Below are 25025 nucleotides of genomic sequence, written 5' to 3' on the forward strand. Positions count from 1 at the left end.
AATGGGTATATATTATTAATTCTCAAAATAGATATACAGTTGAAGTCGGAAGTTTACATACACCTTAGCCAAATACATTTAAACTCAGTTTTCACAATTCCTGACATTTAATCCAAGTTAAAATTCCCTGTCTTTTTTAATGTCAGACTAATAGTAGAGAGAATTATTTATTTCAGCTTTTATTTATTTCCTCACATTCCCAGTGGGTCAGAAGTTTACATACTGTACATTCAATTAGTATTTGGTAGCATTGCCTTTAAATTGTTTAACGTGGGTCAAACGTTTTGGGTAGCCTTCCTCAAGCTTCCCACAATAAGTTGGGTGAATTTTGGCCCATTCCTCCTGACAGAGGAATGTAAATGAGTCAGGTTCGTAGGCCTCCTTTCTCGCACACACTTTTTCAGTTCTACCCACACATTTTCTATAAGATTGAGGCTTTGTAATGGCCACTCCAATACCTTGACTTTGTTGTCCTTAAGCCATTTTTCCACAACGTTGGAAGTATGCTTGGGGTCATTGTCCATTTGGAAGACCCATTTGCAACCAAACTTTAACTTCCTGACTGATGTCTTGAGATGTTTCTTCAATATATCCACACAATTTTCCTCCCTCATAATGCCATCTATTTTATGAAGTGCACCAGTCCCTCCTGCAGCAAAGCACCCCCGTGCTTCACGGTTGGGGTGGTGCTCTTCGGCTTGCAAGTCTCCCCCTATTTCCTACAGCATCTTCACAAGGTCCTCAAGGTCCACAAGGTGCTTTTGTTCTGTGATTGATTTGCACTTTTCGCAGCAATGTTCGTTCATCTCTAGGAGACAGAACGCGTCTCCTTCCTGAGCGGTATGACGGCTGCGTGGTACCGTGGGGTTTATACTTGCGTACTCTTGTTCGTACAGATGAACGTGGTACATTCAGGCATTTGGAAATTGCTCCCAAGGATGAACCAGACTTGTGGAGCTCTAAAAAAAAAATTCTGAGGTCTTGGCTGATTTCTTTCGATTCTCCCATGATGTGAAGCAAAGAGGCACTGAGTTTGAAGGTCGGCCTTGAAATCAATCCACAGGTACACCTCCAATTGACTCAAATTATATCAGTTAGCCTATCAGAAGCTTCTAAAGCCATGACATCATTTGCTGGAATTTTCCAAACTGTTTAAATGCAGTCAACTTAGTGTATGTAAACTTCTGAGAGTGAATTATAAGTGAACTAATCTGTCTGTAAACAATTGTTGGAAAAATTACTTGTGTCATGCACAAAGTAGATGTCCTAACCAACTTGCCAAGACTATAGTTTGTTAACGAGTTTTAATGACTCCAACATAAGTGTATGTAAACTTCCGATTTCAACTGTAGCAACTAGGGAGTCTAGGTTTAAACTCTCAACCAATCAACAATTTCTTGCCAGACTAATACATTAACCTAACATTGAATACCAGATCTGTTATGAAAAGTTATCTTCAAATTTTATGAAGGAGATGATTGTGTTTAAACAGGAATTAATCATTGCAGTCCTGATATCATTGAAACGCATAGTATCAATTCTGCACCATTAAACACACGGTTGTATTTATTAGTTGCATTGGTTTGTTCATGCACAGCTAATGTAACATGTCAGTGTGGTTAATTAGCAAATATTTTAGTTATTTGCTAAATATTTTTATATATTGCACATTATCAATATCTGATTAACCATATTGATGTTCATGCAAGAAAATAAAGCACAGATAAAATATATTTGCGGAAGATTTTATTTGCTTTAGTAGAAGGAACAACATGTGCCTCTAAACAAATGATCTGCGCTTGTTTGTTCTCTTAGCTTGTTGGTCCTCCGGGCTTGTTGGTCCTCTGGTGGTCTTCCGTCTCGGAGTGGAGGGGCTCTAGTGGTACTGTCTGCCCAGGGAGCTCACCACGACGGCCAGGAACTTCTGGAAAGCGCCCTGGACATCAGCGGTGAAGTCAGCACCCATTCTCGCAGCAACGACAATAGTAAGGCAGTCAGCCAGCAGCTGCAAAAGAAAGGAGCAAATGGACAAGTAAGAAAACGCATTCTGCCACACCATTGTAAGAAAACGCATTCTGCCACACCATCTATGCCACACCATAGATAGGCAAGTACATTGTGTGAAGTAGAACATTTCAATTTACCCGGAAGTTGTCTGGATCCACGCGCAATTTCTCGGAGTGCAGCACGCTCAGCTCTGCGTAGGTGGCCTTGATGTCATCCATGTTCTTGACAGCCCGGTCCAGTCCGCGCAGGACGGTCTTTCCGTGAGCGGCGACCATTGGGTTTCCCTGGATGGCAGCGGCGTTGTACAGGTTTCCGAAGTTACCGAAATACCTCTGGGTCCAGGGGTACACAACCAGACACCTGTAGAAATAATAAACCGTTAAGAATGACACAAACGTGATATCTGCATACACACATATCTTACGGAAATCAATTAATGTGTAATTTGGAGATGTCAATTACGCGTTAATTACATGCTTGTCACAAATACGACTTCGTCTTGAAAGTCATAATAACAAGCGCATAATAATATAATAACAGTATAATAACATGACTAATTCCAATAATTTGTAGACCACAGTTTTAAACGCACTACCTGGAGAGAGCCGCGGGCCCAACGTCATCGTAGTCCATCTTCTCAAAGACGCTCTGAATGGTGGCGCGCTCAAAGTCTGTCCACTGAACCATGTTGCTAGCTGTTGAAGTTTCTTTCGCAGAGGCTAACGAATCATTTACACTTTGTCTTCGCTTGAGCAGCGTTTTTAAAAGGATCGGGTCGCTCCTCCCTAAAGACAGCGATGGGTGGGGTCATGGTAAGGGGCTGTATAAGCCAAAAGTCACAGATTTTACTGAGATAATAATGTGAAGTTTTACTGTTTACCATATATGTTTAAAAGCCATTTGAAAAGAATACATTGTCCTAAAATCCATGAGGAAATCATTCATTTAAGTATTAGGTTACATACCAATTATTACATTATTAGAAATATTAACAAAAATAAGCCCCAAACAGTGTGGAAATATACCATTCTCAACACATGCAAATACATGTGTAATATGCCTACTATCTGAAGATATAGACCTATTGCACATTAGTTACACTTCTTGGGGATTCAATTACTTTGAGAAACATTTTTCAACTATCTCTGTGTATGCCTATAGTCAGATATTAGTACGATATAACTACGATATTAATATATTACTAAGATATATTAAATAGCCTATTAAGATATTACGACATTTTTATCTTTGTAATACATTTCTAAACAAATGAATGGATATTTCACCTCTATGTTCATTCTGCGCTAGTATGGTCAAACCCATTTAATATTTATTTGTATAGTTGCACTATTCCAGTCTATTTGGGGGTAATGCATCTCTACTGTCAACTTTTCGATATTTCTGAATACAGGCTTCTATTTCTTACTTATGATACAGGCGATTTAGCTAATGACAATACAATTAGACTTCTCTTTATTGGGTAAATATCATAAAGCCAGAGTGATAAATAAATAAACGAATATTGAGTTATTTTGTACTGAAATAAAATATGGGAAATGACCGACTCCCTTGTGAAAACTACCAGCATTAAAAACCTCTCAACACATCTCTAATACTAAAAACTTCGTAGACTTCAATGACTGTCATAAACATGTATATATATATTTTTATCCATCTCTACACTGTGTGTTTTATGTTTGATATTGTGTGCTGCTCAAAAGGTGCTAACAATGTCTTTGTACGTCTTGTATGGAGGATTGTACCAACTTGTGTTTTTGTCCAGTAAAATAAGCAAAGAATTGTAATAACTTGAGAGGGATTGTGCCTATTGAACATGAACAAAATACATGTTGTATCTTGTTTATCTTGGAGGTGGGTCTGCATTGGGTGGGGCTCGCGGCTAATATAAAAAGTCTTCGTTTGTAAGAGCTCATCACTGAACTTCGACTCCAGCATCGTCTTTAACTACAACCATGAGTCTCACCGCTAAGGACAAGAAAATGGTCAAGGCCTTCTGGGCCAAGGTGGCCGGCAAAGCTGAAGACATCGGCTGCGATGCTCTGTCTAGGTAATGGCTGTCGTGCTGCTAATCTTATAGCTGTTTTTGAAGTAAAAATGTAGACTGTTTGGTGTTAGTGTTCCATCTTTCGTGACATGTTTTTTTTCTTCCGGTGCAGGACGCTGGTTGTGTACCCCCAAACCAAGACCTACTTCTCCCACTGGAAGGACCTGAGCCCCGGTTCTGCCCCAGTCAGGAAGCACGGTGGGACCATCATGGGAGGCATCAGTTTAGCCGTGGCCAGCATCGACGACATCAGCGCAGGTCTCCTCGCCCTCAGCGAGCTGCATGCCTTCACGCTGCGTGTCGATCCCGCCAACTTCAAGGTCAGGACAGTCACAGCATTATTTATAATAATTTGTTTACCGTTGACACCAAGTGAAAATGTATAGTTAAAATGCATTTAAAATATATCGGGTACTCTTTACAGTAAAATGGACAACGTAGATTATTAAATAAAATATCCTATTAAAACATGTAGCGTACTAATGTCCATTCCTTTCGTCCTGTAGATCCTGTCCCACAACATCTTGGTGGTGCTGGCTATCTTGTTCCCCAATGATTTCAACCCCGAAGCTCATGTGGCCATGGACAAGTTCCTGGCAGCGGTGGGCCGGGCTCTGTCTGAGAAGTACCGATAAGATGTGGACAGAAGGCATCAGACCAGACGGATTGCAGCATTGATCAGCACTGTGCTCAGCTCTGTATTGTTCTAAAGTATAATTAAATGTCAAAACGCACATAATTACGTTTTTTGGTCTTTACTTTGGTTTTTAATTCGTTGTTTTGTAGAGCACAGGACCTGATATGATTAAATAAGTTGCTGTTTGCAAGTCTGAAAGACATCGAAAGTCAAAAAGGTATTCATAAAGAAAATGGAAACTATATGCAAAACATTTCCACACAAAGCGGTGCTTAGAGAAGTTAGCAGTAAAAGTTTAGAAGTAAATAAATGAAATCAGAGAAGGGGAACAAAGTCGAAATAGTAGCCTATAGATCAATCAAATGGCTCGCTTAGAACTTAGAACTAGATTGAACAAACTATTTGACATAGGACCACATAAACACAATGGAAAAAACGATTTGATATAACAAAGTTATATATATTAGATAATTAGGTTAATTAATAAACAAAAATGTATCTCATGTTGATCTGGATAAAGCTAGAATCCTTAGTTGAAACAATGAAAAAGTAGTCATGGTCTGTTTTGGTAAAAAGCTGCGGGGTGGGCATAGAGAGATGTGACCACTCTCAAAATCGTAGACAGAGCTATTGATGCAAGGACTGACTATCCATGATATAAAAATTATAGTTTTAACCATGTTTACAGGCTATGCAGTGTCGTTTTACATTGAATTTTTTTGCGATCAGAGTAAATTAGTAAAACAAGCGTATATATTGGGTTCTAATGGGGTACGACAGTTGAACTGATCTCATGAGGCATTTATAAGTTATATTCTTTAAGAATCAATGGGTATATATTATTAATTCTCAAAATAGATATACAGTTGAAGTCGGAAGTTTACATACACCTTAGCCAAATACATTTAAACTCAGTTTTCACAATTCCTGACATTTAATCCAAGTTAAAATTCCCTGTCTTTTTTAATGTCAGACTAATAGTAGAGAGAATTATTTATTTCAGCTTTTATTTATTTCCTCACATTCCCAGTGGGTCAGAAGTTTACATACTGTACATTCAATTAGTATTTGGTAGCATTGCCTTTAAATTGTTTAACGTGGGTCAAACGTTTTGGGTAGCCTTCCTCAAGCTTCCCACAATAAGTTGGGTGAATTTTGGCCCATTCCTCCTGACAGAGGAATGTAAATGAGTCAGGTTCGTAGGCCTCCTTTCTCGCACACACTTTTTCAGTTCTACCCACACATTTTCTATAAGATTGAGGCTTTGTAATGGCCACTCCAATACCTTGACTTTGTTGTCCTTAAGCCATTTTTCCACAACGTTGGAAGTATGCTTGGGGTCATTGTCCATTTGGAAGACCCATTTGCAACCAAACTTTAACTTCCTGACTGATGTCTTGAGATGTTTCTTCAATATATCCACACAATTTTCCTCCCTCATAATGCCATCTATTTTATGAAGTGCACCAGTCCCTCCTGCAGCAAAGCACCCCCACAACATGATGCTGCCACCCCGTGCTTCACGGTTGGGGTGGTGCTCTTCGGCTTGCAAGTCTCCCCCTATTTCCTACAGCATCTTCACAAGGTCCTCAAGGTCCACAAGGTGCTTTTGTTCTGTGATTGATTTGCACTTTTCGCAGCAATGTTCGTTCATCTCTAGGAGACAGAACGCGTCTCCTTCCTGAGCGGTATGACGGCTGCGTGGTACCGTGGGGTTTATACTTGCGTACTCTTGTTCGTACAGATGAACGTGGTACATTCAGGCATTTGGAAATTGCTCCCAAGGATGAACCAGACTTGTGGAGCTCTAAAAAAAAAAAAATTCTGAGGTCTTGGCTGATTTCTTTCGATTCTCCCATGATGTGAAGCAAAGAGGCACTGAGTTTGAAGGTCGGCCTTGAAATCAATCCACAGGTACACCTCCAATTGACTCAAATTATATCAGTTAGCCTATCAGAAGCTTCTAAAGCCATGACATCATTTGCTGGAATTTTCCAAACTGTTTAAATGCAGTCAACTTAGTGTATGTAAACTTCTGAGAGTGAATTATAAGTGAACTAATCTGTCTGTAAACAATTGTTGGAAAAATTACTTGTGTCATGCACAAAGTAGATGTCCTAACCGACTTGCCAAGACTATAGTTTGTTAACGAGTTTTAATGACTCCAACATAAGTGTATGTAAACTTCCGATTTCAACTGTAGCAACTAGGGAGTCTAGGTTTAAACTCTCAACCAATCAACAATTTCTTGCCAGACTAATACATTAACCTAACATTGAATACCAGATCTGTTATGAAAAGTTATCTTCAAATTTTATGAAGGAGATGATTGTGTTTAAACAGGAATTAATCATTGCAGTCCTGATATCATTGAAACGCATAGTATCAATTCTGCACCATTAAACACACGGTTGTATTTATTAGTTGCATTGGTTTGTTCATGCACAGCTAATGTAACATGTCAGTGTGGTTAATTAGCAAATATTTTAGTTATTTGCTAAATATTTTTATATATTGCACATTATCAATATCTGATTAACCATATTGATGTTCATGCAAGAAAATAAAGCACAGATAAAATATATTTGCGGAAGATTTTATTTGCTTTAGTAGAAGGAACAACATGTGCCTCTAAACAAATGATCTGCGCTTGTTTGTTCTCTTAGCTTGTTGGTCCTCCGGGCTTGTTGGTCCTCTGGTGGTCTTCCGTCTCGGAGTGGAGGGGCTCTAGTGGTACTGTCTGCCCAGGGAGCTCACCACGACGGCCAGGAACTTCTGGAAAGCGCCCTGGACATCAGCGGTGAAGTCAGCACCCATTCTCGCAGCAACGACAATAGTAAGGCAGTCAGCCAGCAGCTGCAAAAGAAAGGAGCAAATGGACAAGTAAGAAAACGCATTCTGCCACACCATTGTAAGAAAACGCATTCTGCCACACCATCTATGCCACACCATAGATAGGCAAGTACATTGTGTGAAGTAGAACATTTCAATTTACCCGGAAGTTGTCTGGATCCACGCGCAATTTCTCGGAGTGCAGCACGCTCAGCTCTGCGTAGGTGGCCTTGATGTCATCCATGTTCTTGACAGCCCGGTCCAGTCCGCGCAGGACGGTCTTTCCGTGAGCGGCGACCATTGGGTTTCCCTGGATGGCAGCGGCGTTGTACAGGTTTCCGAAGTTACCGAAATACCTCTGGGTCCAGGGGTACACAACCAGACACCTGTAGAAATAATAAACCGTTAAGAATGACACAAACGTGATATCTGCATACACACATATCTTACGGAAATCAATTAATGTGTAATTTGGAGATGTCAATTACGCGTTAATTACATGCTTGTCACAAATACGACTTCGTCTTGAAAGTCATAATAACAAGCGCATAATAATATAATAACAGTATAATAACATGACTAATTCCAATAATTTGTAGACCACAGTTTTAAACGCACTACCTGGAGAGAGCCGCGGGCCCAACGTCATCGTAGTCCATCTTCTCAAAGACGCTCTGAATGGTGGCGCGCTCAAAGTCTGTCCACTGAACCATGTTGCTAGCTGTTGAAGTTTCTTTCGCAGAGGCTAACGAATCATTTACACTTTGTCTTCGCTTGAGCAGCGTTTTTAAAAGGATCGGGTCGCTCCTCCCTAAAGACAGCGATGGGTGGGGTCATGGTAAGGGGCTGTATAAGCCAAAAGTCACAGATTTTACTGAGATAATAATGTGAAGTTTTACTGTTTACCATATATGTTTAAAAGCCATTTGAAAAGAATACATTGTCCTAAAATCCATGAGGAAATCATTCATTTAAGTATTAGGTTACATACCAATTATTACATTATTAGAAATATTAACAAAAATAAGCCCCAAACAGTGTGGAAATATACCATTCTCAACACATGCAAATACATGTGTAATATGCCTACTATCTGAAGATATAGACCTATTGCACATTAGTTACACTTCTTGGGGATTCAATTACTTTGAGAAACATTTTTCAACTATCTCTGTGTATGCCTATAGTCAGATATTAGTACGATATAACTACGATATTAATATATTACTAAGATATATTAAATAGCCTATTAAGATATTACGACATTTTTATCTTTGTAATACATTTCTAAACAAATGAATGGATATTTCACCTCTATGTTCATTCTGCGCTAGTATGGTCAAACCCATTTAATATTTATTTGTATAGTTGCACTATTCCAGTCTATTTGGGGGTAATGCATCTCTACTGTCAACTTTTCGATATTTCTGAATACAGGCTTCTATTTCTTACTTATGATACAGGCGATTTAGCTAATGACAATACAATTAGACTTCTCTTTATTGGGTAAATATCATAAAGCCAGAGTGATAAATAAATAAACGAATATTGAGTTATTTTGTACTGAAATAAAATATGGGAAATGACCGACTCCCTTGTGAAAACTACCAGCATTAAAAAACCTCTCAACACATCTCTAATACTAAAAACTTCGTAGACTTCAATGACTGTCATAAACATGTATATATATATTTTTATCCATCTCTACACTGTGTGTTTTATGTTTGATATTGTGTGCTGCTCAAAAGGTGCTAACAATGTCTTTGTACGTCTTGTATGGAGGATTGTACCAACTTGTGTTTTTGTCCAGTAAAATAAGCAAAGAATTGTAATAACTTGAGAGGGATTGTGCCTATTGAACATGAACAAAATACATGTTGTATCTTGTTTATCTTGGAGGTGGGTCTGCATTGGGTGGGGCTCGCGGCTAATATAAAAGTCTTCGTTTGTAAGAGCTCATCACTGAACTTCGACTCCAGCATCGTCTTTAACTACAACCATGAGTCTCACCGCTAAGGACAAGAAAATGGTCAAGGCCTTCTGGGCCAAGGTGGCCGGCAAAGCTGAAGACATCGGCTGCGATGCTCTGTCTAGGTAATGGCTGTCGTGCTGCTAATCTTATAGCTGTTTTTGAAGTAAAAATGTAGACTGTTTGGTGTTAGTGTTCCATCTTTCGTGACATGTTTTTTTCTTCCGGTGCAGGACGCTGGTTGTGTACCCCCAAACCAAGACCTACTTCTCCCACTGGAAGGACCTGAGCCCCGGTTCTGCCCCAGTCAGGAAGCACGGTGGGACCATCATGGGAGGCATCAGTTTAGCCGTGGCCAGCATCGACGACATCAGCGCAGGTCTCCTCGCCCTCAGCGAGCTGCATGCCTTCACGCTGCGTGTCGATCCCGCCAACTTCAAGGTCAGGACAGTCACAGCATTATTTATAATAATTTGTTTACCGTTGACACCAAGTGAAAATGTATAGTTAAAATGCATTTAAAATATATCGGGTACTCTTTACAGTAAAATGGACAACGTAGATTATTAAATAAAATATCCTATTAAAACATGTAGCGTACTAATGTCCATTCCTTTCGTCCTGTAGATCCTGTCCCACAACATCTTGGTGGTGCTGGCTATCTTGTTCCCCAATGATTTCAACCCCGAAGCTCATGTGGCCATGGACAAGTTCCTGGCAGCGGTGGGCCGGGCTCTGTCTGAGAAGTACCGATAAGATGTGGACAGAAGGCATCAGACCAGACGGATTGCAGCATTGATCAGCACTGTGCTCAGCTCTGTATTGTTCTAAAGTATAATTAAATGTCAAAACGCACATAATTACGTTTTTTGGTCTTTACTTTGGTTTTTAATTCGTTGTTTTGTAGAGCACAGGACCTGATATGATTAAATAAGTTGCTGTTTGCAAGTCTGAAAGACATCGAAAGTCAAAAAGGTATTCATAAAGAAAATGGAAACTATATGCAAAACATTTCCACACAAAGCGGTGCTTAGAGAAGTTAGCAGTAAAAGTTTAGAAGTAAATAAATGAAATCAGAGAAGGGGAACAAAGTCGAAATAGTAGCCTATAGATCAATCAAATGGCTCGCTTAGAACTTAGAACTAGATTGAACAAACTATTTGACATAGGACCACATAAACACAATGGAAAAACGATTTGATAAACAAAGTTATATATTTGAGGTTATAACAAAGTCCTTCAAATATGATGAATTAGATAATTAGGTTAATTAATAAACAAAAATGTATCTCATGTTGATCTGGATAAAGCTAGAATCCTTAGTTGAAACAATGAAAAAGTAGTCATGGTCTGTTTTGGTAAAAAGCTGCGGGGTGGGCATAGAGAGATGTGACCACTCTCAAAATCGTAGACAGAGCTATTGATGCAAGGACTGACTATCCATGATATAAAAATTATAGTTTTAACCATGTTTACAGGCTATGCAGTGTCGTTTTACATTGAATTTTTTTGCGATCAGAGTAAATTAGTAAAACAAGCGTATATCTTGGGTTCTAATGGGGTACGACAGTTGAACTGATCTCATGAGGCATTTATAAGTTATATTCTTTAAGAATCAATGGGTATATATTATTAATTCTCAAAATAGATATACAGTTGAAGTCGGAAGTTTACATACACCTTAGCCAAATACATTTAAACTCAGTTTTCACAATTCCTGACATTTAATCCAAGTTAAAATTCCCTGTCTTTTTTAATGTCAGACTAATAGTAGAGAGAATTATTTATTTCAGCTTTTATTTATTTCCTCACATTCCCAGTGGGTCAGAAGTTTACATACTGTACATTCAATTAGTATTTGGTAGCATTGCCTTTAAATTGTTTAACGTGGGTCAAACGTTTTGGGTAGCCTTCCTCAAGCTTCCCACAATAAGTTGGGTGAATTTTGGCCCATTCCTCCTGACAGAGGAATGTAAATGAGTCAGGTTCGTAGGCCTCCTTTCTCGCACACACTTTTTCAGTTCTACCCACACATTTTCTATAAGATTGAGGCTTTGTAATGGCCACTCCAATACCTTGACTTTGTTGTCCTTAAGCCATTTTTCCACAACGTTGGAAGTATGCTTGGGGTCATTGTCCATTTGGAAGACCCATTTGCAACCAAACTTTAACTTCCTGACTGATGTCTTGAGATGTTTCTTCAATATATCCACACAATTTGCCTCCCTCATAATGCCATCTATTTTATGAAGTGCACCAGTCCCTCCTGCAGCAAAGCACCCCCACAACATGATGCTGCCACCCTGTGCTTCACGGTTGGGGTGGTGCTCTTCGGCTTGCAAGTCTCCCCCTATTTCCTACAGCATCTTCACAAGGTCCTCAAGGTCCACACGGTGCTTTTGTTCTGTGATTGATTTGCACTTTTCGCAGCAATGTTCGTTCATCTCTAGGAGACAGAACGCGTCTCCTTCCTGAGCGGTATGACGGCTGCGTGGTACCGTGGGGTTTATACTTGCGTACTCTTGTTCGTACAGATGAACGTGGTACATTCAGGCATTTGGAAATTGCTCCCAAGGATGAACCAGACTTGTGGAGCTCTAAAAAAAAAAATTCTGAGGTCTTGGCTGATTTCTTTCGATTCTCCCATGATGTGAAGCAAAGAGGCACTGAGTTTGAAGGTCGGCCTTGAAATCAATCCACAGGTACACCTCCAATTGACTCAAATTATATCAGTTAGCCTATCAGAAGCTTCTAAAGCCATGACATCATTTGCTGGAATTTTCCAAACTGTTTAAATGCAGTCAACTTAGTGTATGTAAACTTCTGAGAGTGAATTATAAGTGAACTAATCTGTCTGTAAACAATTGTTGGAAAAATTACTTGTGTCATGCACAAAGTAGATGTCCTAACCGACTTGCCAAGACTATAGTTTGTTAACGAGTTTTAATGACTCCAACATAAGTGTATGTAAACTTCCGATTTCAACTGTAGCAACTAGGGAGTCTAGGTTTAAACTCTCAACCAATCAACAATTTCTTGCCAGACTAATACATTAACCTAACATTGAATACCAGATCTGTTATGAAAAGTTATCTTCAAATTTTATGAAGGAGATGATTGTGTTTAAACAGGAATTAATCATTGCAGTCCTGATATCATTGAAACGCATAGTATCAATTCTGCACCATTAAACACACGGTTGTATTTATTAGTTGCATTGGTTTGTTCATGCACAGCTAATGTAACATGTCAGTGTGGTTAATTAGCAAATATTTTAGTTATTTGCTAAATATTTTTATATATTGCACATTATCAATATCTGATTAACCATATTGATGTTCATGCAAGAAAATAAAGCACAGATAAAAGATATTTGCGGAAGATTTTATTTGCTTTAGTAGAAGGAACAACATGTGCCTCTAAACAAATGATCTGCGCTTGTTTGTTCTCTTAGCTTGTTGGTCCTCCGGGCTTGTTGGTCCTCTGGTGGTCTTCCGTCTCGGAGTGGAGGGGCTCTAGTGGTACTGTCTGCCCAGGGAGCTCACCACGACGGCCAGGAACTTCTGGAAAGCGCCCTGGACATCAGCGGTGAAGTCAGCACCCATTCTCGCAGCAACGACAATAGTAAGGCAGTCAGCCAGCAGCTGCAAAAGAAAGGAGCAAATGGACAAGTAAGAATACGCATTCTGCCACACCATTGTAAGAAAACGCATTCTGCCACACCATCTATGCCACACCATAGATAGGCAAGTACATTGTGTGAAGTAGAACATTTCAATTTACCCGGAAGTTGTCTGGATCCACGCGCAATTTCTCGGAGTGCAGCACGCTCAGCTCTGCGTAGGTGGCCTTGATGTCATCCATGTTCTTGACAGCCCGGTCCAGTCCGCGCAGGACGGTCTTTCCGTGAGCGGCGACCATTGGGTTTCCCTGGATGGCAGCGGCGTTGTACAGGTTTCCAAAGTTACCGAAATACCTCTGGGTCCAGGGGTACACAACCAGACACCTGTATAATTAATTAACAGTCAATAATTACACAAATGTGATATATGCATACACTCAATGCACATAAATAAATTGTTTTGTCGTTTTACGCGGATATGTCAAATAATAACCCGTCTTGAAAAGCGTTAACAACATGACTAATTCCAATCATTTGTCGGCAACAGTGTTGAAGGCACCATAACGCTGACATCAAATAGGGTATTAAAGGTAGCCTACCTGGAAAGAGCCGCGGGGCCCACGTCATCGTAGTCCATCTTTGAGAAGATGCTTTGGATTGTGGCGCGCTCAAAGTCTGTCCACTCAACCATGTTGCTGGCTATGAGGTTGCTTTGACAGGGTTCTTAATGGAGGTTAAGGAACCCTGTGCACTTATACTTTGTTTGAGCAGCGTTTTTTAAGTACACTCCTCCCTAAACACAGCGATGGGTGTGGTCATGTTAGTAGGCTGTAAAGCCAAGCGTCACAAATTTTACTGAGATAATGTAATGTGAATGGAAAGGTTTACTTTTGACCAAATTATTGGCACCCATTTTTCTTACTTTCTCTGCATTGTTGGAAAAGGGCTTGTAAGTAAGCATTTCTCGGTAAAGTCAACACCTTTTGTATTCTGCTCATGTGACAAATACAATTTGATTTTATTAAGATGTGCACAAAATACTGTATAAAATAAATAATACAAATTCTGCGCTATATTGTATGCTAAAAAAATGGGACAATTATATTATTTTATAGGCCTACTCATATTAGGCACTCGCACATCTGAGCTATCTCTTGTTCACGAAGGCCTCGAGGCCGATAAGTACAGCTTAATAAAGATAAAATAAATTAAATATAAATATAAATATAAAGTGATACTAGTAAGAGCAGTGTGCGGGTTTCTTATTTTTATCCTCATATAAATAAAAAATAATCTTATCGGCCTATTAACATAATTGCTCAGAGAAAGAGTATACAAGTAAGACAACATCTAAACATCTTGTGGTCAAAATGATTTGTTTTCAGTACCCTAGCACCCTCCCCTTCTGAGGTAGCGACAATTAGCCTTTTTCTCAAATATTTAATGAGATTGGAAAAACACACTGGGAGGGATCTTAGACCATTCCCATATATAGAATATTTCCATATCATTGATCTCTTTCATCTGCTCTTATGGACTGGACTGCCCTCTTTAATTCAAACCAGAGGTTTTCAATGGGGTTCAATGGGGTTCCGAGACTGATATTGATTTGTTGATTTTGTGGTCAATTGACCATTTCTTTGAGGATTTTGATGTGTGCTTGGGGTCATTGTCTTGCTGTAAGATCCACTTGCGGCCAAATGTCAGCCTCTTGGCAGAGGCAACCAGGTTATTGGCTAAAATGTATTGGTACTTGGTAAAGTTCATGGTGCCGATGACCTTAACAAGGGCCCCAAGTACCTCACTTACTTGAATATGATTTAACTCAAAGCAACATATAGTTATACACCACAACCTGGCAAGGAGTTAGGCATGTTATCTTCCTTTATTGATTGTGCCTTTTGGGCCTGTAGGGTATAGGCCTATGGATATTTAATAATTATCTCATTTCAATAAAGTACGATTACAGGCTAGGTAAATTCGTGGGCAATTGAAAACTGACAATAGCGATCCTCAATAGCCAATACGACACGTTTCATATTTGTCATAGGCCTAATAAGTTCCATATCAGTAGAGTTGTAATATGGTCAGAAATGTGTACAATTACAGCCACGCATCAAGGAGAAATGAGGTCTTCCTGTTACAAATCTAATAGCGCCCTCTGCTGTTACTATCTGGCACGTTGTGGTGCTTTCTTTTTATTGGAAGCAGTTCCTGGATAATTTCCCCCCTCAATCAAATCTCCAGCAGAGGGCACTCTCACACTTTCATATAAGAGATACCTAAGCATACATTGGAGTTATCAAAGAGGCACACTCATAGATATAGATAGAGGACTCATCTTTATATCTGTGCCATTCTAGCGTCTGTGACAGCAGCGCCATTGAGGCTACAGCCCATAGGAATCCCCACCCAGTTGACTACTTTGACGAGGCCCACTTTAAAATGGCAGAAGCATGGTGGAAGCCCTCAATGGTGCTTTTGGCCACTAAATGCCTCTATCATTCTCTATGGGCACAACAGAAAACTCAGAGAACGTACAGTATGAGAGCTCACGTTCATGTCGTGAAGCTTCCGTAGGCCGGATATGGAACAGAGGATCAAACCAAACCAGTATGATCCATGAAGGTATTGCGGGGTCCAGACATATCTCCAAATGAGTATTTCTAACAATAGATTAGACTAATTTTGGCCAAGGGATCCGTGGAATAAGTTTAGAGTGTGCAATACAATACAATGCAATGTAATATTATTAATCTACAACGTATGTTCTTAAAGGGAAACTACATAATTATGAGTGATGAGAGGGTTTGTCAGACACAATTATGCGCTATAGCTGTATTTATTTCATTTTTGCACCTGGGTGAGATCAACCAATAATGTAATTGGTTGATAGAGCCTGCTGTCGGGTCTAAAAATGAATGGAGTCATGTTTTGTAGCAATTATTGTGGCCTTTGTGTTTAGCCGATGGCAGATCACACAATCACTTTAGCAGATTTGGTTGTCCTTGTTCAATAGAGCCGTCGGACTTGTCTGAAAGATGTTCATATGGACAAGTTGCAATCAAGTGAAGGATCAATTCAACACACAGGCAACCAGCAGCATGGTTTCCTAGGCTATTGAACAAAAAACGGCACCTCAACATTTAAAAAAAAGGACATGAAAAGTGTTTTATAATATATATAATAATAATAATATAATAATAATAATATATAATAATAATATAATAATATAATATATGCCATTTAGCAGACGCTTTTATCCAAAGCGACTTACAGTCATGTGTGCATACATTCTACGTATGGGTGGTCCCGGGGATCGAACCCACTACCCTGGCGTTACAAGTGCCATGCTCTACCAACTGAGCTACAGAAGGACCAAATACAATAAATTAACTAACTTCAAATTATCATATTGAAATCTATGGGATGTAATTTTACATTAGGTTATTGTTATTAGTTATGTGGACTTGGAATGAATTTCTCTAATATTGATCAAATGTTTGGACACACCTACTCATTCATGGATTTTTGTTATTTTTACTATTTTCTACATAGTAGGATAATAGTGAAGACAAATATATTTTATATTTGAGATTCTTCAAATAGCCACTCTTTGCCTTGATGACAGCTTTGCACACTCTTGGCATTCTTTCAACCAGCTTAATCTGGAATGCTTTTCCAACAGTCTTGAAGGAGTTCCCACATATGCTGAGCACTCGTTGAGGTCGGGGGATTGTGGAGGCTAATAGTGTATATGTATTTTTTTGCTGAAAATGTGTGGCATAAAACCTCCGTGAATGACGGGTCACTACTGCATAGGGTAGAGGTAAATAACGTTAAAGTTATAAAAACTAAGAAAGGATATTCATTGTCTCATTACAACATATTTAGTAATGGTATGTAATTGTCAATCAAAGTGACTCCAAATCAAATCAAATTTTATTAGTCACATGTGCCAAATACAACAGGTGTAGGTAGACCTTACAGTGAAATTCTTACTTACCAACAATGCAGTTTTAAGAAAATACCTAAAAAAAGTAAATAAATGTTACAAATAATTAAAGAGCAGCAGTAAAATAACAATAGCGAGGCTATATACAGGGGGTACCGGTGCAGAGTCAATATGCAGGGGCACCGGTTAGTTGAGGTAATTGAGAGTAGCAGCAGCGTAAAAGAGGGGGGATGGGCAATGCAAATACTCTGAGCAGCAATTTAACTTTTGTAGCGCAGCGGAACCCCTCAACAACATTCCGCTGAACAGGTAGCGCGCAAAATTCTAAAATATTTTTGGGAAATATGTAACTTTCACACATTAACAAGTCCAATACAGCAAATGAAAGATAAACAGCTTGTTAATCTACCCATCATGTTTTAATCTACCCATATGATTTTTTTAGGTCATAGCCAAGTCTAAAACACACACAGCCATTTTTCCAGCCAAAGATAGGAGTCACAAAAAGCAGAAATATCAATAAAATTAATCACTAACCTTTGATGATCTTCATCAGATGACACTCATAGGACATCATGTTACACAATACATGTATGTTTCCCAAAACATCCGGTGATTTTGCAGAAATACTCATAATAAACATTGATAAAAGATACAACTGTTATTCACAGAATTAAAAATTAAAGACTTCTCCTTAATTCAACCGCTGTGTCAGATTTCAAGAAAACTTTATGGAAAAAGCATAATCTGAGAACGGCGCTCAAAACCCAAAACAGCCAGAGGAATATCCGCCATTTTGGAATCAACAAAGTTAGAAACAATACCATAAATATTCACTTACCTTTGATGATCTTCATCAGAAGGCACTCCCAAGAATCCAAGTCCGACAATAAATTACTAATTTGTTCCATCATTTATGTCCAAATAGCCACTTGTTAGCTTGTTCAGCCCAGTAATCCATCTTCATGAGGCGCAGGCACTTCATCCAGACAAAAACTCGAAAAGTTCTGTTACAGTCCTTTAGAAACATGTCAAATGATGTATGGAATCAATCTTTAGGATGTTTTTAACACAAAACATCAATAATGTTCCAACCGGAGAATTCCTTTGTCTTCAGAAAAGCACTGGAACGAGAAGTAACTCTGTCAGGAGCGCGCGTCATGAGACCAAGGCTCTCTGCCAGACAACTGACTCAAAGAGGTCTCATGAGCCCCTCCTTCATAGTAGAATCCTCAAACCAGTTTCTAAAGACTTATAAGCTTCCAGGTTAGCGTCCTGCTCATTGAAAGAGGTATCTCTACCCTTTAGCTCAGTGCGGATGTTGCCTGTAATTCATGGCTTCTGGTTGGCGTATGTACGTACTGTACAGTCGCTGTGGGGACGACGTCATCGATGCACTCATTGATGAAGCCAATGACAGATGTGGTGTACTCCTCAATGCCATCGGAGGAATCCCAGAACATATTCCAGTCTGTGCTAGAAAAACAGTCCTGTAGTTTAGCATCTGCTTCATCTGACCACTTTTTTATTGACCGAGTTAATGGTACTTCCTGATTTAATTTCTGCTTGTAAAATCAGGAGGATAGAATTATGGTCAGATTTGCCAAATGAAGGGCGAGGGAGAGCTATGTATGCGTCTCGGTGTGTGGTTTCTTATTATCAGAAATCATTTTTCTAAATAGGATAAAATGTACATCCTAAATTTCCTCAAATCTGCTATCAGCTTGCTTGCTAGAAAGAGATAGCATAGCTGCATTTTACTTAGAAAGATATTACCCCACCAACATAAAATAAATCCTAGCTATATTCATATCCATACCAAAAGCAGTTTATTTCGCAGTATTTGACTCTGGTGACAATAAAACATTAATTTAAATTGTTAAGCGGGAAGGTCTTTCTGGTTTCGTTCTAGAACATGTCCATGTATGTAGTGTTGAGAATGTTGAGCTGATAGGCCTACATCAAGTTCATTATATTTTATTTATAGGCTATACAATTACATACAGGCAACATAATATAATTATAATCAGGTATGATGATGATAAGAATAATAATAATAATGATAATAATAATGATTATTATACATGATAATTCTTAATGTTCCACAAAAATAAATAAATAATATTTGAATACGTTTAATTTGTATGAATAATTGAAGTTTATCATTAAAATATTGAAATTACTCATATACTCATTAATTTATCCTTTACAATAAATAATTAAGTGTCCCACTTTGCCAATCAAGGTGTCCCAATTTGCCAGTATCGACTTAAAAAATGTGGTCTCTTTATTTTATTTTTTTCTTTAATGTAGAAGAGTTTCTATGCTATTTAGAATGGTATCGTGTCAGGGGTTAAGACAATGCGAGGATTCTGTAAGGTGTTCTGCAAAAAAAAAAACATTTCAGAAAGTGTCACATTTTACAAATACTCACACTAATTATATAATTTGGCAAATGTATTTCAATTTCTCTGCATCACTTCCAGGACCCCTTTCTACAGCGCTATGTTTTCTTCCATGAGTTTTCTTCCAAAGCCAAATCACCACTTCTTAATAATTCAATCGATTGTGGTCAGTAACGCCATATGTGGTTATTGTGTAGGTAGGCAAGTGGTCTCAGTAAGTCAAAGAAGCCAACAGTGGTTTCAGCTATATTGTTGTTGAGACGACGTAGGCCTTATGACATTTTTTAACAGTAAAAAATATGTCAAATGACTAGCCTATGAGAAAAATGTTAAAAAAAAAAAAGTGTATTCGCATCAGTAGGCTAAATGACTGAAATGCATCAGAAAAGTATTGGAAAGTCCAGGAAACCATCAGGGAAGCTCATCGGGTAGACTACACAGTAGGCCGAACGTGTGTGCGTATAGAAGATCTGCGTTGCTTTCAATTACTAGACTAATGCTCATGAGAACATTTCCCAGCCTAATTGTAACCAAATATCCAAACGGAGATCCAGTGAAAACAAACATGTGACATTGATTGATGTCTTGATTGATCAAGCTGAGTTCCTTGTCTCAAAGCAGCGCAGTGATGCTGTCCAATCAAAACGGTGCTAGAATCATCAGTTGACCACACATACCATCATGAAGCCAATTGTATAAAATATTTATAGAATGTAGGCTACATACAACGCATCAACCAAACTGCACGATTGCCTATGCCTACACATACTGTAAGTGGCTAAAGGAAAATGTTATATTTTTTAAATATTAAAACACCAAATTAGACCTACCTCATTATAAATCAGGCCATCATCACTGTCGATGATAATGATCATTCTTCACGTTGTACAGGTGAAACGTCCAGAAGGGTTCTGCATGCATGCCAACCATTTGATCCCAATCAGTTTAATGGGGATACGCATTTCAATTTTCTTGAATTATGTAAGTAAGGGTGGTTAACCGGACTAACTAATCACATTTTAGAATAGTAAACACAGCCACCACATGATCTTTAAAAAATATATATTATTATTTATTTTTTTACATTTCAGCACAATCATCCTAAATTAAGAAATGATAGGGTGTTTTTGGTATGACAGTAGCCTGACATTATCATGCAGGTGATTTGTTATGTAGAATACAAATCAATCATGAAGTGATCTTGCGAGACATATCACCATTTTAAGAAGTTGCAGAGCGTCGCTCCGCTGTGGACACGCAGCACTACACTCCTGGTTATAACTGTTGGATGACTTCGGGGGGTTCAAGTAACCACAGATCCATGAACTAAGTGGCACATTCAGTTGACTACACTGTTTTAAAACCATTGCAGCAGCGCAAATCATTCAGGGCTGACCCAAAATCACAGCGGGCTAAAGCCCTGAAAGCCAGGTCCTGGTGACGTCCATGGCGGACCAGTGATGTCTGTCCATAACATTGGTCTAAGGCATATTCATTTGGGACTTTTTAATGTCAAGGTGTATGCAAAGGTGGAGTAAAAATATACATTTATTGTGAAGTGCATCATTTTTATGAAATACCCTTGAAATACTGTGAAATAGGCTGTTAACTTTATTTTATACTTGACTTGACAAATCCATTCTACAAGATAATCCAAATGCAGCCTACAATATAAATCACAAGACAATGTAAGACAATTAAAATGACAAACAACAAACACCTCGGTATGAGTTTCAGTTAGATTTATTGTCAGTGTGTCGACATTGGATGGACATTATTCCCCGGATGACAGATTGACAGCTGAACTGCGGTTTAGCGGTACTTCTCGGCCAGGGCCAGAGCCAGTTGCTGCAGGAACTTGTCCACGGACAGGTGGATCTCGGGGGTAAATTCCGCAGGGAAGTAGGCGGCAATGACCACAATCAGGTTGTGTGCCAGGATCTGCAAAGCAAAAGGGAAATAGATTATTTCACATTCACACAGGAAAAAGTGTTATTTATTATTCTTCTTTTTTAAATGATCTTACCTTGAAGTTAGTGGGGTCCACCCTCAGCTTGGTGGCGTGCAGTTCACTGAGCTTGGTCAAGAAACCAAAGAGATCGTCCAAGTTACCAACACAGTCATCGATCTGATTCATGATGGTGATGCCGTGCTTCTTCACTGGAGGGGAACCGGGGGCCACGGAAGCCCAGTGGGAGAAGTAGGCCTTGGTCTGAGGGTAGACGACAAGCATCCTGTCGTGGACATTAGAAATGAGGTGAGACCAAATTCATCTTAAATAATCATTCGTTCGGGGCTCCAGTCCATATCTTCGCCGAAAAAAACACTCTTAGAAAAAGGGGTTCCAGAAGGGTTCTTCGGCTGTCCCATAGGATAACCCTTTTTGGATCCAGTTAGAGCCTTTCTTGGTTCCAAGTATAACCCTTTTGTGTTTCAGGTAGAACCCTCTGGGAAAAGGGTTCCACATGGAACCAAAAGGGTTCTCTACCTGGAACCAAGAACGGTTCTTCAAAGGGTAATCTTATGGGGACAGCTGAACAACCCTTTTAGGTTCCAGATAGCACCATTTTTCTAAGAGTGTAGGCTACACATTTATAGCTTCCAAATTGACTGAGGAATTATGTGTTAATAATTTCAACAGTCTACATGTACATACTATATAATTTATCATACATCGTTATGTAATTACCTGGAAAGAGCCTGTTCTCCAATCTCATCGGATTTAGGGAGGATCTTGCCCCAGATGGCCTTCACGTTGGCTTTGTCCTTGGCTGAGAGACTCATAGCTGCGTCTTGTCCGTTTATCCACTTAAATGAAGATGCTAAGAAAATAAGCTTTTGAGCGTGGAAAACTCAGAGGCTGTTTTTATTGAGGCATGAGAGAAGGCACACCCCGATATAATCTTGGCTCCACCTCTGATTGGGAATTTGTCCAAGACATGATTCATGTTTTTTATACGTTATAATTATGCAACCGAGCCAATTCGTGTAATGCCCAACATATGACCTTCGCACATAATACCTTCGTTTGTAAAAATGTTGACATAACAATGAATGCATTTATTTCATATAGATTGAATAACGACAGGTTTTTGAAACACTTAATACCTCAATATTTTCTTTACAATTAAAGTTTAGTCGTAAGTAATACGACTCGTAAGGTCTATTATTGCAGCACTCATTGGTGAGTGATTCTGTAACCTACAAAAGATTCGATGGAAAAATAGATGGAAAGGTTTTGTTCTGGTAGCAAAACGTACCCTAGGCCTATAACTAAACATTGTAACAATATATAGTCTACGAGCATTGTATTTCAGTGGAGCTAAACAATAAGCTGTGGTTTCATTGAAGTAAATAGGCTGATATTCACATTGAATAGTGTCCAGTTAGAACGCATCATGTAATTCCCCTGATGAAGGCAGATGAAACGACTTTTCACCAACTGACATTTAGATTAATCATTCAAAAATACCAGAAATATGGAACTATCAAATGGGTGGGTCCGTCTGAATATGAAGATAAAACATATTTCGAGTCATGCTCTTTCTTTAATAGTTTACTCCCAATCTAGGCTTTTCTTTTTTTAATGAAATCCTAAATAAACACTTACATCAATAATTAGGAATTTTATAAAGATAATATTACAATTCAATGCCAATATTACAAGGATCAATTAAAAGAGTATTTAGGGCCAAAGGAACCTTTAAATGTCTATACACTTTACTTTTTTAATTATGTTCGATTGTATAATTAAGTATGAATGTGTTTATGAAGGCTAATCATGACTTGTTTATTTCATCCGTATTAATTAGAATTTGGAAACGCCTAAATGACCAAGCATTATCTTTAAAAGTGGGATGAAGTTGGCACAATGCCGATATGTGCCACACTCGAGGACCTTGCCCCCTAAGACATTCATCCAATCATTTTCTGTGTTCTGTTCAGGGCGGAGATACTGAACATCAATAAATTGGAAGTCCCAGGAGACAAAAAGCTCAGGAATCCCTTGTAAACATTTTGCAAGTACCAACGGAAATCAACAAACAAACGTCAACATGGTCGACTGGACAGATGCTGAGCGCAGTGCCATCGTAGGCCTGTGGGGAAAGATCAGCGTGGATGAGATCGGACCCCAGGCCCTGGCCAGGTACATTCTTATAATATTTATGTAGACATCATTAAATAATAACACGATAATAGGCTACCTAGGCTAATGACCACTAATTTCGTATTGTAATGGCAGCCTGTTTAATTTATTTTTAGACTTCTGATCGTGTCTCCATGGACTCAGAGGCACTTTGGCACCTTCGGCAACCTTTCAACACCCGCTGCCATCATGGGTAACCCCGCTGTGGCCAAGCACGGAAAGACCGTGATGCACGGACTGGACAGAGCTGTGCAGAACCTGGATGACATCAAGAACACCTATACTGCACTGAGTGTGATGCACTCCGAGAAACTGCACGTGGATCCCGACAACTTCAGGGTGAGTACTAAACGTAATGCATATAGCCTACAATTTTGTGCTTCATACAATTATTATATATTTTTTAAAGGTATGACCAATTTTCCTTCGAGGCATTTAGGAGAAAATCGTCTTATGCATTAAATAGCGGTGTGAGCCGATGTAAAGTGTATGCCAATATTATTTTACTGTCCCCTCTCCACAGCTCCTCGCCGACTGCATCACCGTGTGCGTGGCCGCCAAGCTCGGTCCCACCGTTTTCAGTGCTGATACTCAGGAAGCCTTCCAGAAGTTCCTGGCTGTCGTTGTGTCCGCTCTTGGCAGACAGTACCACTAGAGTATCACTCGACAGCATTAATATGGAAGAGAGATGACACTCAAATTCCAGTCTGTTAAGCTGGAAGCTGTGCCATAGCTACACGCATTGAAAATAATAAAATCTATTTAAAAGCGTTTATCTTTTTGAAGTGTTGTTTTTAATGGAAAACGTTCTCCTGCAATTGTACTTATGGGTACATGGTTTCTACACTAAAATTGAGGGAATGTGAATGAAAAAACTGTTTTGATGATGGTTTTCATAAACATACTTTGTCCATAATCTAGAGGCCTAATGGTTATTAATTGATGAGATAAGGAAAGAGGATGGCAAACGTGATCTGCATAACATACCAATAGCAATTAACATACCTTTGTATGCCTCCTTCTTGGAAGAACCTTTTAGGGACCATTTTCAGAACCTTAAGGATCTTCAAATAACTTTGGATATCTTAAAAGAACCCTTGTTGAACCCCTCATTTTAGAGTGTATGAATTCTGTGGTGTGCATGTTTTGTTAATCATCTGTATAATTACTATTTTGGGGATTCACAGACTTCTCCCTCCCTACACCTCTGATGAGTATAACAGGAAACCTGTTCGATCCCCATGCACTCAAAATCATTCTGGCTGTGGATATGGAGAACATCAACACATTAACATCAACGTACCAGAGGATATACCCATTGGACTTGGGGCTCTGCTGAGAGTTTACCTCATATTTAGATTTGTTTTTTCTGCTTTGCCACTAAAA

At 39.0% G+C, this 25025-nt stretch overlaps 7 protein-coding genes across 7 annotated transcripts; 3 read left to right on the forward strand and 4 right to left on the reverse strand.

The window, feature by feature from the left end:
- Positions 1-1742: 1742 nt before the first annotated feature.
- Positions 1743-2727, reverse strand: LOC123999523 (hemoglobin subunit beta-like). The gene is made up of 3 exons (XM_046305397.1): positions 2603-2727; positions 2145-2367; positions 1743-2005 (listed from the first exon to the last, which is right to left on the reverse strand). Exons 1-3 carry the CDS (start codon positions 2692-2694, stop codon positions 1877-1879), a joined length of 444 nt encoding a protein of 147 aa, XP_046161353.1. The 5' UTR covers positions 2695-2727; the 3' UTR covers positions 1743-1876.
- Positions 2728-3861: 1134 nt separating this feature from the next.
- Positions 3862-4811, forward strand: LOC123999410 (hemoglobin embryonic subunit alpha-like). The gene is made up of 3 exons (XM_046305186.1): positions 3862-4075; positions 4185-4392; positions 4579-4811. Exons 1-3 carry the CDS (start codon positions 3981-3983, stop codon positions 4705-4707), a joined length of 432 nt encoding a protein of 143 aa, XP_046161142.1. The 5' UTR covers positions 3862-3980; the 3' UTR covers positions 4708-4811.
- Positions 4812-7302: 2491 nt separating this feature from the next.
- LOC123999527 (hemoglobin subunit beta-like) lies at positions 7303-8287 on the reverse strand. The gene is made up of 3 exons (XM_046305405.1): positions 8163-8287; positions 7705-7927; positions 7303-7565 (listed from the first exon to the last, which is right to left on the reverse strand). The coding sequence occupies exons 1-3, from the start codon at positions 8252-8254 to the stop codon at positions 7437-7439; spliced, it is 444 nt and encodes a 147-aa protein (XP_046161361.1). The 5' UTR covers positions 8255-8287; the 3' UTR covers positions 7303-7436.
- Positions 8288-9492: 1205 nt separating this feature from the next.
- Positions 9493-10370, forward strand: LOC123999586 (hemoglobin embryonic subunit alpha-like). The gene is made up of 3 exons (XM_046305497.1): positions 9493-9635; positions 9744-9951; positions 10138-10370. Exons 1-3 carry the CDS (start codon positions 9541-9543, stop codon positions 10264-10266), a joined length of 432 nt encoding a protein of 143 aa, XP_046161453.1. The 5' UTR covers positions 9493-9540; the 3' UTR covers positions 10267-10370.
- Positions 10371-12891: 2521 nt separating this feature from the next.
- Positions 12892-13866, reverse strand: LOC123999537 (hemoglobin subunit beta-like). Its single transcript, XM_046305419.1, has 3 exons — positions 13732-13866; positions 13294-13516; positions 12892-13154 (listed from the first exon to the last, which is right to left on the reverse strand). Exons 1-3 carry the CDS (start codon positions 13821-13823, stop codon positions 13026-13028), a joined length of 444 nt encoding a protein of 147 aa, XP_046161375.1. The 5' UTR covers positions 13824-13866; the 3' UTR covers positions 12892-13025.
- Positions 13867-21219: 7353 nt separating this feature from the next.
- On the reverse strand, positions 21220-22343 carry LOC124000312 (hemoglobin subunit alpha-4-like). Its single transcript, XM_046306587.1, has 3 exons — positions 22182-22343; positions 21519-21726; positions 21220-21433 (listed from the first exon to the last, which is right to left on the reverse strand). Exons 1-3 carry the CDS (start codon positions 22274-22276, stop codon positions 21305-21307), a joined length of 432 nt encoding a protein of 143 aa, XP_046162543.1. The 5' UTR covers positions 22277-22343; the 3' UTR covers positions 21220-21304.
- Positions 22344-23475: 1132 nt separating this feature from the next.
- On the forward strand, positions 23476-24412 carry LOC124000222 (hemoglobin subunit beta-like). The gene is made up of 3 exons (XM_046306435.1): positions 23476-23639; positions 23756-23978; positions 24163-24412. Exons 1-3 carry the CDS (start codon positions 23548-23550, stop codon positions 24292-24294), a joined length of 447 nt encoding a protein of 148 aa, XP_046162391.1. The 5' UTR covers positions 23476-23547; the 3' UTR covers positions 24295-24412.
- The last annotated feature ends 613 nt before the right edge of the window (positions 24413-25025 follow it).

The sequence above is a fragment of the Oncorhynchus gorbuscha genome, linkage group LG16, assembly GCF_021184085.1.
Source record: "Oncorhynchus gorbuscha isolate QuinsamMale2020 ecotype Even-year linkage group LG16, OgorEven_v1.0, whole genome shotgun sequence".
NCBI lineage: Eukaryota > Metazoa > Chordata > Actinopteri > Salmoniformes > Salmonidae > Oncorhynchus > Oncorhynchus gorbuscha.